At 42.4% G+C, this 15484-nt stretch overlaps 2 protein-coding genes across 3 annotated transcripts in view; one reads left to right on the top strand and one right to left on the bottom strand.

The window, feature by feature from the left end:
- The window catches only part of LOC308102277 (uncharacterized protein), a 281082-nt gene that overhangs the window by 237240 nt on the left and 28358 nt on the right, over positions 1-15484 (top strand). Inside the window, exons 8-14 of one of the 2 annotated variants that reach the window (XM_080451916.1) lie at positions 2032-2649; positions 3797-4324; positions 4458-4621; positions 4710-4930; positions 5967-6096; positions 6229-6329; positions 7396-9422. In XM_080451916.1, coding sequence (XP_080308042.1) covers positions 2032-2649; positions 3797-4324; positions 4458-4621; positions 4710-4930; positions 5967-6096; positions 6229-6329; positions 7396-7528 — 1895 coding nt within the window. In that variant the 3' untranslated portion in view covers positions 7529-9422. Of the gene's footprint in view, positions 1-2031; positions 2650-3796; positions 4325-4457; positions 4622-4709; positions 4931-5966; positions 6097-6228; positions 6330-7395; positions 9423-15484 lie in introns of those variants that run through there. The other variant, XM_080451915.1, reaches the window with a different exon arrangement.
- LOC308102186 (C-type lectin domain family 10 member A-like) overlaps positions 11338-15484 on the bottom strand; it is a gene marked incomplete at both ends in the record, with an annotated part of 9025 nt that continues 4878 nt past the window's right edge. The window contains 2 exons of the mRNA XM_080451788.1: positions 11338-11485; positions 13437-13549. Coding sequence (XP_080307914.1) covers positions 11338-11485; positions 13437-13549 — 261 coding nt within the window. The remainder of the gene's footprint in view (positions 11486-13436; positions 13550-15484) is intronic.

The raw sequence follows: 15484 nt of genomic DNA, 5'->3' as shown, positions 1-15484 counted from the left end.
ATGGTGTCCCTCGTTTTGGCATGTCATTAAACACACATGGAATGAGACACATTTCTCCTTTTTCAGTTGTCAATGTTGGACCCCACTGTCACCTTCCTGCAACCCCACTAGGGGTCCCGACACATAGTTTCAGAACCTCTGTTTTACATGGTATCACTGTAATCCTTGACCATGGCCGAAAGAGTGATCAAAAAGGTCAACCAAAGAACACGCTTTTGGTATAGGATTGGACGTCTAGTCAGTAAGAATACTCTGAAGATTCTTGCAGGGGCCCTCATACAAGGTTATTTCGATTATGCATGCTTCTCATGTTATCACAACACCACCAAGGCCTTAAAAACAAGGCTCCAAACATCCCAAAACAAACTTGTAAGGCTACTTCTTGGCCTCAATCACAAAACCCATCTAACCCCTGCTCATTTTGCTAGGATTGGATGGCTTAGGGTTGAGGACAGAGTACAGCAACTTGCTATGGGCCTGGTCTTCAAGATACACCACAACATTGGGATCCCCCTGTATTTGTCAAAATACTTCCAAAACGTTAATGAAGTCCATGATCATAATACCAGAGGCAGCTCCACGGATCATGTTCAACCCAGATTTGGCTCAACAAAGGGAATGAACTCGTTCTCATGCTATTCAACAGAAATGTGGAACGCCCTACTAAAAGGAGTAAAGGAGTGTAAAAACCTACTCACTTTCAAAACTGCCCTAAAGATACACCTTCAGGAGGCTGCAATTCGAAAATGGCCCCTGTCTAAGTCTTAACCCTCCCCGCCCCCCACCCCTCCCTGATTTTTGGGTGGTGAAACCGCCCCTACATGTGAGGTTTGGACATTTGCACCCCCCCAACCCTGCGCTGTGATTGGCCACCAGTGTACCCCCCTAACCCTGCACCGTGATTGGCCAATCACAGTCTATTCAGGACTGTGATTGGCTAGTGAAACATGACACATGTGCATAGCCCTATAAATAGGACTATGCACTTAAAAAAAACACATTTATGTTTTTTTTAAAGTTAGGGGTGTACAATGGTTGGTCCACAATATTACTTTTCTTTAAGTGAACTTCCATCACTGTGATGACCACTGTGACCACACCGCCCACTTCACACTGGGTGTGATTTTTTTTCTTCTCTAGTACTGTACATATTTTTCACTCTTCATACCAGTAACCTGTAAGCTGATTGTATGACGTTCTGTATAGTAGTGTGTATATCTGTCTATCTCTTATATGTCATCATGATTTGTGTGCATGGGGATCTCATCTTAAACAAGCTTAGTGCTTAATGAGTCTTCCAGTTTAGTAGACCTTGTATTGTGAATTTGTACTTCCATGTACTGTTGTTCTCATGTCTTACTAAATAAAGTACATCAATCAATCAATCAAAACCATCAAATAGAGGTAGACATCACCATTCAAAGTAATAGGGTGACAGAAAACAACATGACGGCCTCATCCATTGAAGCTCAATGTGGGGCCATGTTATATTCAGTCTCTCAGGCTTGATTATGTTGTCATGTTTAGTTCAGGAGAAATGATGCTAAATACATAATTTTGTTATGGCCACCAGGATGTTTATGTGATGGCTCCATATCTGAAAATGTTCAGGGCCCCAAACTGTGTAGCAAGTTTCATGCTTTTATGAAAAACATATATTTTTAGACATATCCACCAGACTTAATAGCACTATTATAATTAGTTTTCCATGTAAAATAACTTAAAATAAAAAATATGATATTGAATTTGTAATTTCTTAGTCACAAAATACCACCAATCATTTGACTGATAGTAAAAACAAAACCAAATAAAAAAAGAACATTGCTGACTAGGCCTGTCGTTTATTTAACTAAATTAAATTAGTACAAAATACAATGATAATTATAGTGAGAGAGAGCCTTCTTTAACTTAGAGAACCTAAATGATGCAATACTCAAACTGTCATCTGTTGCTATAACATGATAACACTTTCATACATTCATACATTTCGGATGCCGTCTTTCTTTCTTTCTTTCTTTCTTCATTTATCAGATCTCATAACAAATGATGAAGAAATTCGGATTGTAATGGTTGGGAAGACTGGAGCTGGGAAGAGTGCCACAGGAAACACCATCCTGGGTCCTGAAGCATTTGAATCAAAATTTTCACCCGATTCTGTGACATTGAGCTGTAACAAGGCCAGTGGTGTAGTGGCTGGTAGAAAGGTTTCTGTTATTGACACTCCAGGCTTGTTTGACACTGGGTTCAGTGACTATGAAACCTTTAAAGAGGTCAGAAAGTGTATTACTTGTGCTGCTCCTGGTCCTCATGTGTTCCTGGCTGTGATCAAACTAGGGAGATACACAGACGAGGAGAAGAACGTTGTGGCAAAGATTCAGAAAGAATTTGGACAAAGTTCAGACAAATACACCATGATTCTCTTCACTCATGGTGACAAGCTTGAAGGTTCAATTGAAGAATTTTTGAATGATTCCCCAGAACTACAAGAATTATTCAGCAACTATAGTGGTTTTTATCATGTCTTTAACAACGAAAGTAAGGATCCCTCTCAGGTCACAGAACTGCTGGAGAAAATCAACAAGATGGTGGAGGAGAACGGTGGAAGCCACTACACCAACCAGATGTTCCAAGAAGAAGTAAGGAGACAAGGTGAGATAAACAAGTCATTACTCATTAAGGTGAGTTGATATATTGGAGTACCTGGTGGAAGAGTCTTGTCATACAGGGTATATTCCCAAACGGCAATTCCGTGACCATTCTCTGGCTGAAGATGTTTTGATGATTTATGTACAATGATGATGTGTGTATAATCACTCCTTCAAACATTAATATCTTAACATTAAATTCAATTGTTAACCAAAATAAGTAAATGGTATCGGCCTCCCAGAGTAAAGAACAGGGAAAACCGTTGCGTCCTTTTTTGTCCTTTGTTCACGGTTGACTGCAGGTGCGGTGGTCTCAAAAACATAAAGAAAAACTGGCAGAAAAAGACTCGCTCGCTGCTTAGAAATTAAGTAAATCTCATTAGACAGACTTAAGAAAATATAATGTATTTATTTTTAAATGCTCATAATGTGTTCTGTGCTCATAGTGAGGGTGAATAAAAAAAGCAAACGTTTCGGTCCTGGGACCTTCGTCAGTGCTATATGGGTGGATCACAGACAAACATTGGATCAGATCAGCTCAGGTGCTGAGGATCACTACTCAGGGTCATCACCATGGCAATGGTGGGGTGTGGACATATCAATGCGATTGCAGACACAAACCTAGGGTTACACATACACAGTGTTACATTTGAAACCATGAAATTCATTGTACAGACCATTACACATATAGCCATGTTAGCATGTTCTAGAAACACACACAACACACAAGAGGGGGTTGGGGTTAGAGGTTAGAGGGGGTTGGGGTTAGAGGTTAGAGGGGGTTGGGGTGTGCTGAAACCAGCGCACCCCGAAACAACAGTTTGGGAATTGATTGCGTGAAACAATCACCTGTGCGTCCAGTCTCAATGTTAGTAAACAAATAATTGGTCTATAGGTAGCACTGGAGGGAAAGCTCTTCATTCTCATCACCAGTTAGTTGGTGTACAACCCAGGCTTCTACCAAAGTTCAAAATTGCTTCAAACGTTGATCAAATTAATCAACAACCCATGATGTACTTAGATGCTGGAGCCGAGTTCAAGTGTGTGTGTGTGTGGTGTGTGTGTGTGTGTGTGTGTGTGTGTGTGTGTGTGTGTGTGTGTGTGTGTGTGTTTATTACCTATTGATGATGTCTCCATGACTACCATTACAGAGCCATCAGAATCCATTGGGATGAAAATGAGAACAAAACCACGAGAATGGCGTCCAGTCAGTGAAAGATGGAGGCCACAGTTAGAGAAGCTCTCAAACGCTGATGACTGTAACGTTACCAAAGTTGGGAGTCTTGTGTTTGTGAAAGATGAGGAATTCCGCATCGCTAAGGGAAGTGATGGAAATGAGGTCTTCTTGGGGTTAAGAGAGGATGGCACTGAAGTGGCAGTGAAGAGAATGATTAAATCCAACCATCATGTGCTGAAGAAGGAGAACAACTTTTTAGGTCTTCCAGACCTTGATGATCCTTCGATTGTACGATATGTTGACTTTATAGAGGATCAGGACTTTGTTTACCTTGTTCTACAGTTATGTGAATACACTCTGGAAGAATACATCACTGAACACAATCTTTCTGAACTGAACAGAAAACAGCTTGCAGAGCAGTTTCTCAAGAGTTTAAGTATTCTTCATTGTCATAATCCTACAATTCTCCACCGGGATATCAAGCCCCAGAATGTCTTGATTGGTAAGCATAGCGAAAAAAAAAAAAAAAAAAAAAAGCAAATAATATCAGTAATATATAAGCAACTTATGCTGAATGTATCTTTGCTCAAAATAAAACCCTTCAGTTATATTGATCTACTCACTTTGCCTTGCAGATATTCGAGGGAAGGCAAGATTGGCAGATTTTGGAATAAGCCGACTATTACCTGAAGGACAAACAACCCTAGTCACGAGCGCTGCAGGAACAAAATACTGGAGGGCAAAGGAGACTATGGATGCACACAGTGATATCCCATATAAAAGAAGCTCTGATATCCAGGTTTTTATGTTTTATTCTTTGTGAGAACAATTTAATTAATGACAACAGCATAAAAATGGTCTTACTCATTCTCATGCTCATTCTTAAGGTTGCAGGGATGTTGATACATTACATCCTGTCTGGAGGACACCACCCATTTGGCGAAGGTGCTAGATGTGAAGCCAACATTCTGGATGGAAAGTACAACCTGGACCACGTTCAGGATGTGGTCGCCCAGGACCTCATTGAGAGGATGATCAATGAAGACCCAAAGAAAAGACTTAAAGTAGAGGAATGCTTGGTTCATCCCTTCTTTTGGTCAAACAAGAGGTAAGATAGAACATTTTACATTGCGTTATTCATTTATTCTCAGTTAAACATTATTTCAGCTAATCTTCATTTTTATCCACTGGTAAGGTATTATATTTTAGTCTCATGCTTTCAGAATTATTATAATTATAAGTATTATTACTGTCTCCGCCAGGCTGAAGGCGTGGCGGAGACACGCACATTCCAACTAGGCCGAGGAACAAATGCCATCGTTTTCAGTTTGTCCTTTTATAGCGCCACCAGGAGGCCACTTTTTGCACAACACAGTTTTTGATGTTATTCCTACAGATGTTGTCCAAACATCACGCAAATCGGTACATTATCTCTAGTCATGTGATCAAGACGGATCTGATTTTTTAATATTCCATCAACATTGCTGGCCCACAATAGCCTACCTGACCTGTGCTCCGAAGAGCCCTTTTTCTAGTTATTATTATTATTATTATTATTATTATTATTATTATTATTATTATTATTATTATTATTAGTGAATAAAAGCATGCATTAGCCTTTCTGTGTCGGCCTGGGAGAGAAAACAGCCGACTCTAACAATATTTCTCAAGTGATAAAAGGATAGTTTTGTGATGTTCCTGATATTGGGCTGAACATTTTGACGAGAGTCAAATATGACACCAAGGTTTTTAACCTGGTCCTTGGTGTTTAGTGCACATGATTGTAACCTGGGGTCATTGGGTGTTTTGGGGTATTTCAACATCAGACACCCTCGCCCAGGCGACCCCACCAGGGGTTGATGAGACCCCAGGCTGTGTCCCAGCAGCGTTTGCCCATGGATCTGCCCTCTTGATCCAAAGCCACCTAGTGGCTCTCTCTGTCTCTGCGGCTATCAGATCTGATGTCCTTCCTGTCCGCCTCCCCGGCGATGACCAGCAGCACAAACACTTTGCAGAATGAACGCCCTGCAAATCCTCTGCAGCCTCCAGAGACTCACAGCCAGTTCACCAGCCCTGCCTCCTGCACTGCAAGATGCTTATATTTAAGCCTAATGCTCATAGAATTATTATTATTCTTTTCACAGGAAAGTAGACTACTTGAGACATATTGGAAATCTAAAGGAAGTTGAGAACTGTCAAAATGCTGACAAGGACCTCATCAGGAAGTTAGACCAGCATGCTGAGCAGGGACAGTTCAACTCATGGAAAGACAATGTGAGTAAAAAGTCTGCCGTCTTTCATTTCTGTTTAAGACCCTATTTAATGCCTTTAAGTAACTTTGTATATGAAATGTCAAGGTTACTAAAGCCTAATTTCATGCTCACATCCATCCTTATGTTTTTCCAGTTCCCACCTGAGTTGCTTCAGAAGATGGATGGCAAGAAGAAGTCCTACCCTGAGAACTCATTTGGATTGCTGCGCTTCATACGCAATCTCCATGAGCACTAGTAAGTAGCATTACATTACCGGGCGATGGGGTGAACTTCTCCTTTAAAAGTTGAACTATTTCGCAAAATCTGATATCGGAAAAAAAACCCAATATTGGACATCCATACACGGTAGCAGCACCTAGCAATAATCCTCCGCATTCTGGGGTCTTGGTGCAGCCCAGTTAAGTACATCCTGTTTGGTGGTGAAACATGGATGTTTGACTCTTTGCTACGGCCTCGCTGTCGGATGAAAACAAACACTTTTGATAACTTTTCATCGTTAAGGCCTTTTATTCGCCACACCTACCATCAGCTCCCAGTAGTTACTGCCCGACTTGCCGCACCCAAGCCATGCTACTCATACGCTGAGGCAGTGCCGGGGATCAAATGACCATGACCTTGTGGTCGAAAGACGAGAGTTCTACCGACTGAGCTACCCGGACACACAGTAAAACACCACAATACATTCAAAATGGCTGACATCCTGTTAGGTTCAGGTCATGGCTCCAAGTCGGGACATGATACATAAAACCGTAATGTTGGGCTTTAGTATGGGCATGTTTTAGGGGGCGCTATTGAGCCATTAGTCACCAGGACTTTTTTGTGTTATCCTTTTAGCTTTAATGTCTTACTGTACATCCATGTTGTTTACATTTCTGACTAATAAAATCAATCAATCAGAGCTGATAAAATTGGTAAAACTTGCGAAAAGACGCACAATTCAAACTGGGTTCGATTGAAAAAAGAAAAAAGAACGCACCGCCGCAGCCACTTGCTGCACGGCAAATTGGGAGCCGGTGTGCATGAGGTCATAGAGAACCATGTGTTCATTTAAAAAATGATATTGACTGTTTTTCCGTGCGAAAAAAATCGCACCCTGTCTGCAAAGGCCTTAAGGCCTCTATAAAGTAATATAATGTAGAAAGGCCTCTATAAAGTAATATAATGTAGAAAGACAACGTTTTACTTTATGTGATGGGAAATGATAAAGTATACACAACCACAGGACAATTAAGTCTATTCAAAGTTGTTTTGGATCAGATAAGATGTTGTGTCTTCAGTGACCACTGCTTTGTGTTCACAGTGCTGAGGAAGAAGCTCACATTGACCTGTTGGAGATGTTTCCTGAGCTGTTTGGAGGAGTTTACAAGTTTGCCAAAGAACAAGACTGGAACTCAAGGCCCTCCCTGGACATGTTTACAATACAAATGCTGTAAAGTCCAGGAATCAGGACCCAATGACTCACAGTGACCTGAAGGACTCATGATTCATGAGTCCAATAGACTCATAACTGTGACTCATGATTCAAGAGGCTCCCAGTTACTGCTCCCAGTTACTGCCCGCACAGAGTACAAACACTGATGTTGGCTTATAAAGCAACCAAAAGAAACCAATATGGAACCCCCATATATTCAAAGCCTGACCCAACCCCACAACCCCTCCTGCTCAATCAGCTAACACAGGGAAGCTGTCAGAACCTTCGCTAAAACATCTGGGACAACGCTCCAACGTCCCAGACTTTTCTCCCTTCTGGCTCCCAAACTGTGGAACAAACTCGCCATTGCAGGTATAACTGCAGACTCAGGCCCCCTTTACACGACAATGGTCTCTAGAGAAAACGACAAAATAAAATATGAGATGTGCCGTCCGTTTAGACGGGAACTGCGTTTTCGGGGCTTGAATCCGCAACTAAGTGAAACCACCTTCCAGAGTGGAAATCTTTGACAACGCTCCGCGTCCCGTCTCCATGTAAACGGAGGAAACGGCAAAATGTGTGTTGTTGCCAGATGTTGTGAAAGAAATAAGCAGCCAGTTCTATGAAAACAAGGCCTAAAGAGGCGACTAGGCAGGCTACATAAGCACTTTAATAAAACCTATACAGTACATGGCTATTTGAAAATAGCCGATCTACAAGCTCACAGTGAGGTATATATATATTTATTAATTCAGATGGGGATCTGCGAAGAAATACAATAATTTAACGTGCACATGTTTGAGGACTGTTTAAACAATAATAAAATCAAAAACCCAAAAATTTACTACACTTTAAAAACAAGCCCAAAAAAACGCAACACGCAACAACCAATATTTACAATATTTACAAGCAACTTTACAGGAAAAACAAGCCAAAAGCCTCTTATAATAAGCGGACATGGCAACCCACAAATCAGCTGCACACACTACAGCGTTTTCAATCAGTGGTGCGTCACCGTCTAAGGCAAAATACTGGACTTGGTATGGGCACTTTGAAGTTTTCACTAGAGAGCGTTGTCGTCTAAACGTGGCCTCAATCCCAATCTTCCACCCTGATCTGAAGACTCACCTCTTCAGACTCCACCTCCACCCGTAGCACTTGCCCTAGCCTTGACGACCTTGCAGGCTTAAGCAAAGGCTAAAATGTAATTTAGATAGCATGTTATGTAGACAGATGCCAGGTCATTTGTAGACCTGGCATCCTATAGTGCGTATAGTTCAATGTACAGATTATAGATTTTTCTTGATATTATATTGTTTAGACTGATGATAGGTTCTTGGTTTACCTTTGATCCTAGATTTATATTTCTATGCATTTGATGTATTATCTCGTGTTTTCTTTGCTTACTGTAAATCACTCTGGATTAAGAGCTAAATGCCTAAATTGTATCGCCAATGGGGTCGCCAAAAAAACCCCTCATAATATGGGGTTGTGGTATAAAAAGGTTTAAGAACTCCTGCTATAGTGTATTAAATAGATTTAAGACAGTAGGCCTAATACTGCAGTATAATTTTGTCGTAAATCATTGTAAGTGATTAATATTGTCCCTCTGTTTTTGTCCCTTTTTTTAATAATTATTTGATTTAGTTACTTTTGTATCTTTTCATTTGTATCACAAACCAACTTGTGTCTCCATAGAGGCTTATTTGAACATATCTTTCTTGTCAGTAACAGTCCAGTTAATAATGGTAATAATATAACATATAACATAGTAACATTTATTAGTTGTACGTGTGGCTGGTCACAGTGTAGCCCTGTCTCTAGAGGTTCATGGTAAGGACTCCTCTAGCGCCCCCTGGCTACAGTGGTATGGTAGTGTGATTAATGACAATTTAACACGTTTTTTCTATTCATGTTTTGTAATCAATGATTTGACACATTTTCAATATAATATTTTATAATAAAGATATATCTTAAGCTGACTCTGACCTTGCAGCTTCAATCATTAGTATGAGTTAGCTCTGATTCATAGCCTTGAAGGAGTTCTCCTTAAGGCTATGGGACATTCGAGCCAATGCGCTCACACCACAGGCTGTGCAGCCTCTTGTCTGAAATTAGAAATACACTTTCGCTACTCATCAAAACAAAGAGTGTTTTATGGAGTTGAAAGCCAACTCTACTAAGTGGGAACACTCTGAGCCCCCACCTCACGTCTAAAATACACTTTTTGGCCAAAATGTAAGATATCCACCGGGAAGATTACCCCTGTCAAGTGATAAGAAGCTACGTCCTACCGGGGACACTCCGGTACACACAGTTCACACACACAGTTTTGTTGTGAACTTGTAGATCTGCCATTTTCAAATATTGTAGTACTTTTACTTTTTGTACTTTGAGTATATTTTGATGCCAATACTTTTGTACTTTTACTCAAATACATTCTGAATTCTGGTCTTTTACTTGTAACCGAATATTTTTATATTGCAGTATTGGTACTTTTACTTAAGTAAAACATTTGAGTAGGCTACTTTTTCCACCACTGGTGGGGGGTCCCTGCTTCATCTGTCTCTCAGCTAAGGGGGTCCTTGGCCTGAACACTTTGAAGACCACTGATGTAGATAGATACAGATGTAACGCCTGTAAACCACTGATGTAGATAGATACAGACGTAACGCCTGTAAACCACTGATGTAGATAGATACAGATGTAACGCCTGTAAACCACTGATGTAGATAGATACAGACGTAACGCCTGTAAACCACTGATGTAGATAGATACAGATGTAACGCCTGTAAACCACTGATGTAGATAGATACAGATGTAACGCCTGTAAACCACTGATGTAGATAGATACAGATGTAACGCCTGTAAACCACTGATGTAGATAGATACAGATGTAACGCCTGTAAACCACTGATGTAGATAGATACAGATGTAACGCCTGTAAACCACTGATGTAGATAGATACAGATGTAACGCCTGTAAACCACTGATGTAGATAGATACAGACGTAACGCCTGTAAACCACTGATGTAGATAGATACAGATGTAACGCCTGTAAACCACTGATGTAGATAGATACAGACGTAACGCCTGTAAACCACTGATGTAGATAGATACAGACGTAACGCCTGTAAACCACTGATGTAGATAGATACAGACGTAACGCCTGTAAACCACTGATGTAGATAGATACAGATGTAACGCCTGTAAACCACTTTAAAACATGTTGCATTATGTTTCACAGTAACACCTCATTCCACACAGATACACTGTGGTTGTCATGTGACCACTCCTCTAAATCACTGCTTCTCAACGTGGGGGTCCAGGGACCCCCGGGGGATCCAGGGGGTCCCCAGTAAAATCACTTAATGTAGCATCATTTAACTCCCTGTATATATTGACTATTTGGAAATAGCAGATCTATAAGCTCACGACAAGCCACAATGTTTTTAGATTTATTCATTACAACATAAATCTTGTACGGAGGTCCCTGGCACAAAAAAATAAAGAATTCCAGATGGGGGTCCATGGTTAAATACATGTTAATTTGGGGGTTCTTATTAATGTGTGTATGTGTGTGTGTGTGTGTGTGTGTGTGTGTGTGTGTGTGTGTGTGTGTGTGTGTGTGTGTGTGTGTGTGTGTGTGTGTGTGTGTGTGTGTGTGTGTGTGTGTGTGTGTGCGCGTGTGTGTGTGCGTGTGTGTGTATATGTGTATATGTGTGTGTGTGTGTGTGTGACGTGTGTGTGTGTGTGTGCGTGTGTGTGTGTGTGTATATGTCTATATGTGTGTGTGTGTGTGTGACGTGTGTGTGTGTGCGTGCGTGCGTGTTAGACGCCGCGTTTCTGGCAGATAAATCTCAGTCTGGTGGAACAGTGAATGTCGTTGAGTCGCCCGTTGCTATGGTGATGAGCACAGTCCTCGGTCCCGCCCATGCCGTGCCCCTCCCAGTTATCTGGTTGGCCGGGCATCCAGTGTCTAAAACAGGAAACAGGAAGTGACCCGGGGTTACTTTGTAGCACTCTATAAGCCAAGTTCCAACACCCAGATCTCTGCTCACTCGCTCACTCCACGCTCCGTCCTCCAGATTAACCCACAAGTAAGACGCGCGAACGCTGGAGGCGAACGCAGATTCTCCTCGATCTCCAGGCTTTTATTGCTTAGTTTTGCTAAAAAATAAAAGCCTGGCCCAGCGGGTCGGTGTACTCGGAGGTGGAAAGACTGGTGATGCGAGGTTACTCGGTATGAGGAAGTGTTTCATTTCGCAACCAACCAGAGTGCAGTGGGCGTCGCTCGTAATGTTGTGTTAACGGGGCGGGGGTTGACGGACAGATCGGTGAAGCAATGGGATCAGGCGCAATCTCTCGCCGGCGAGCCAATGAGAGAATGAGAGCGTGAACACAGACGGAAAGAGACCATAAATATGGGACACACACACACACACCGCAAGCACGATGATATAGTAAGCTCCACTTGGTCGGAGGCGCGGCTTCGCCGCGCCTCCTCCCGCGTTCGCAATTAAGACCGGGAACGCATCTCTGTCATTTGAACATTTCTTTGGCTATTCAAAAATAGCAGATCTACAAGCTCATAGCGCGGCACCGAGTGCCGCGCTATGAGCTTGTAGATCTGCTATTTTTGAAGAATCGTGAACATTTTTCAAAATCAACATTTATATATATATATATATATATATATATATATATATATATATATATATATATATATATATATATATAAACTGTTTTAGAATGGGCATATATGGTACATAGCGCTTTTATCCAAAGCGCTTTACATAGATTGTGCATTACATTCACACACACACACACACACACACACACACACACACACACACACACACACACACACACACACACACACACACACACACACACACACATTTTAACCATTTATTTATGTCCACATAAAGGATAATACACACAGGGACACAAATATTATAGGTGCAGTAGGGTTACATTCACAAAATCATGGCATATGTTTTCATGATACAATAGGCACTCAGTACTCTATGGGTATAAGTAACAGCGTCTCCGCCATATATGGCGGCTGCCAATTATAGCAGAGACAGCACAACACTTTGCCAGCCTTTTTGCCTCCTTTTTGGGCATCCCAAGTTGTTGAAGCCCTCTAACAACCAGTCTGTGGGTATGTCCTATAGGCTGCCGAATATAAAAACAAATAGTCATCATACACTGATGGAGGAGGAAACCATGCAAGGCATCAACCTGCTCATCAGGAGCAATTAGGGGTTCAGCGTCTTGCTCAAGGACACTTCTACACTGACTCTTGGGGAGCCCGGGATCCAACTGGGAACCTCGCGGTTGCCATCCGGCCGCTCTACCGGCCACTCTACCCCTGAGCCGCTGCCGACCCCCAATGGGTTAACCCGGAGATAGTTTGTGTCCCAAAAGGTGATTCGCTTTTTGGAGGAGCCGAGACCGGAGAGAGAGAGAGAGAGAGAGAGAGAGAGAGAGAGAGAGAGAGAGAGAGAGAGAGAGAGAGAGAGAGAGAGAGAGAGAGAGAGAGAGAGAGAGAGAGAGCGCTCTCCAAGCCACTTGGAGCGTCAAACAGTGAGTGACATGTAGAGGCTTCAGCGTGTGATAGTTTTATACAACTACATTCTGACAAGTCCCGGGAAACATGCGCTGTGATTGGCCAGCAGTCACTTTGAGTAGCAGTTGGGGCAAACGCTCACCCCAAAACATGATTTACAATTCTGTGCCTATCGGTACATACTGTAACTCGGACGGCGCTGAGTCGGCTCAGGTGAACTTTCGCAACGTTCGGTACGGCAACTCGCAACTGCCCACCCACATTGTGCCACGCCTACAGTAGCTACTAATTAATTCCTGGCTACGCCACACACACACACACACACACACACACACACACACACACACACACACACCTGCGGTTCATGGTGTATGGGGTCTGGTTGACCCATTCCCATTTGCCGGTTCTGGCGTCAGACAGCCCCACCCAGTGGAAGGAGGCGTGGCCTAATCTGTCGGACACGTACTCCTGGAGAGAGAGAGAGAGAGAGAGAGAGAGAGAGAGAGAGAGAGAGAGAGAGAGAGAGACAGCTACTGAGACTGAGACTGAACAGAAAGACAGCTACACAGACAGATAGACAGACAGGTAGGTAGGTGTCTCACCCTCACTCCTCAGGTGTGTTGAGTATGACCTGACAGACAGACAGACAGACAGACAGACAGACAGACAGACAGACAGGCGTCTCACCCATAGAGGTATAATATAACTAGAGGGCGGATTGCCCCGCCCCCAGCTATCATTTCAATGAATGTGCTCAGTGGCGTTTTGAAGCACCCGGAAACCTGCCGGAAGTAGAATTATTGGTTCGATTTTGACTCCCCATAAGCCAGATTCCATTCCCCAAAATTCGGTCACTCGCTCACTCTCCTCGCTTCCTCCACTCGCGCCTAAGCCCCGCCCCTGCGAGGAGCCGAGGATTATTTGCGAGGACAGAGTGGCCGACCAGCTGGCTTCAAAGGATCAGACTGCACTTAGCGCGTCATTTCAAAGCGACGGCAAATTCCGCGATCACTTATGACGTCTCAAACAGCTGGACCAGAGCCGTGGATGAAAATATACATGCATAGAATAATATGCAGGTATAGAATAATACAGAATAGAATAGACAATTCATCAATGTGGATGGCCACATTGTTATCTTTATAGTTAACATTTTGTGCAAAGCCATTTATTCCTGAAATAGTGAACGAAGCGCCAGGATGAGCAAACTTACATTTATGAATTAAATCCTGACTGACCCGTCCCTCTTTTTGCTCGTACAGTCCCCAGACCCCCCACCCCCCCCCCCCCCCCCGCAGCAGTCCCGCACGGCACTGCTGCTTATAACAGCCACCGTATATTACAGAGTATGTCTGACTCTGAATGACATCATTCATGCAGGGTGGCCATACGTCCTCTTTTACCCGGACATATATTCTTTTGGGGGGCTGTCTGGGGAAAATCCTTCAAATGTCCGGGGTTTTGAGAGTTTGGGTGATATCCCCCCCACTTCTGGGACGAAGAAAAAAGAAAAAAACTCAGACGATTTTGTGATTTTGCTTGATATTGTTTGATAGCGAAATAAATCATGACTGATAGACATGAAAGAAGACCCTTCACAGCAAATACAGAATTTTAAAATGTAAGAATCGGTTCAGAATTGAATGAGTATGGCTATAGTTAAATAGCGTAAAGTGTCCTCTTTTTGGGGAATTCAGAATATAGTCACCCTATATTCAGTCTATATATAAATACAATACATTATTTTAAACATAATCTTTGTCACAGTAATTTATAGTAGTCCATGCACTGCATTGAGATGAGGCATGCACGGAGAGAAATGAACAATCAGCTTTTGAGACAGTATAAGTGTGCACAATATATTACAATGTATATAATTGTATTAAATACTTTATATCAGGGTTTCAAGCATTGTTTGTGTGGCCACATGTGGAGGAGGACCATGTATACGTCACGGGAGAAAGGAAAAAACTAAAAAAACGTCTACACGTGATGCGGAAGTCTGCCGCGGAGGAGCTGTGGAGAGTGGTCGAGCCTACACTTGATGTACACTCGCTAAATGCGGAAGTAGAGAGCCTCCTCGGCTCCTCCACTCGACTCCACTCGCCTCCTCCAAGAAGCAACTGAGTAATTGGAATTTAGCACATCCGGTTTGGAGTCGGAGTGACCGAGTGGGAGTGAGCGAGTGGCCGAGATTTTCGGGTTTGGAATCTGGCTATAGAGTTATGAGCATGCGCACTAGTGTCCTTTTTGCGTTCTACGGCAGCCCGTGTGTCAAGGATTGAACGCGAGATATTTATTAAATACACTCGAGATGTATATTTATATGTAAATGCATATGTATGTATGTATAATATGTTTACATATTTATATGTATAAATATAAATATCTCTCAGTATGTTT

This window comes from Gymnoscopelus braueri (genome assembly GCF_963280865.1).
Source record: "Gymnoscopelus braueri genome assembly, chromosome: 15".
NCBI lineage: Eukaryota > Metazoa > Chordata > Actinopteri > Myctophiformes > Myctophidae > Gymnoscopelus > Gymnoscopelus braueri.
The sequence above is the reverse complement of the archived record's forward strand: the minus strand, read 5'-3'. Positions and strand labels throughout refer to the sequence as shown.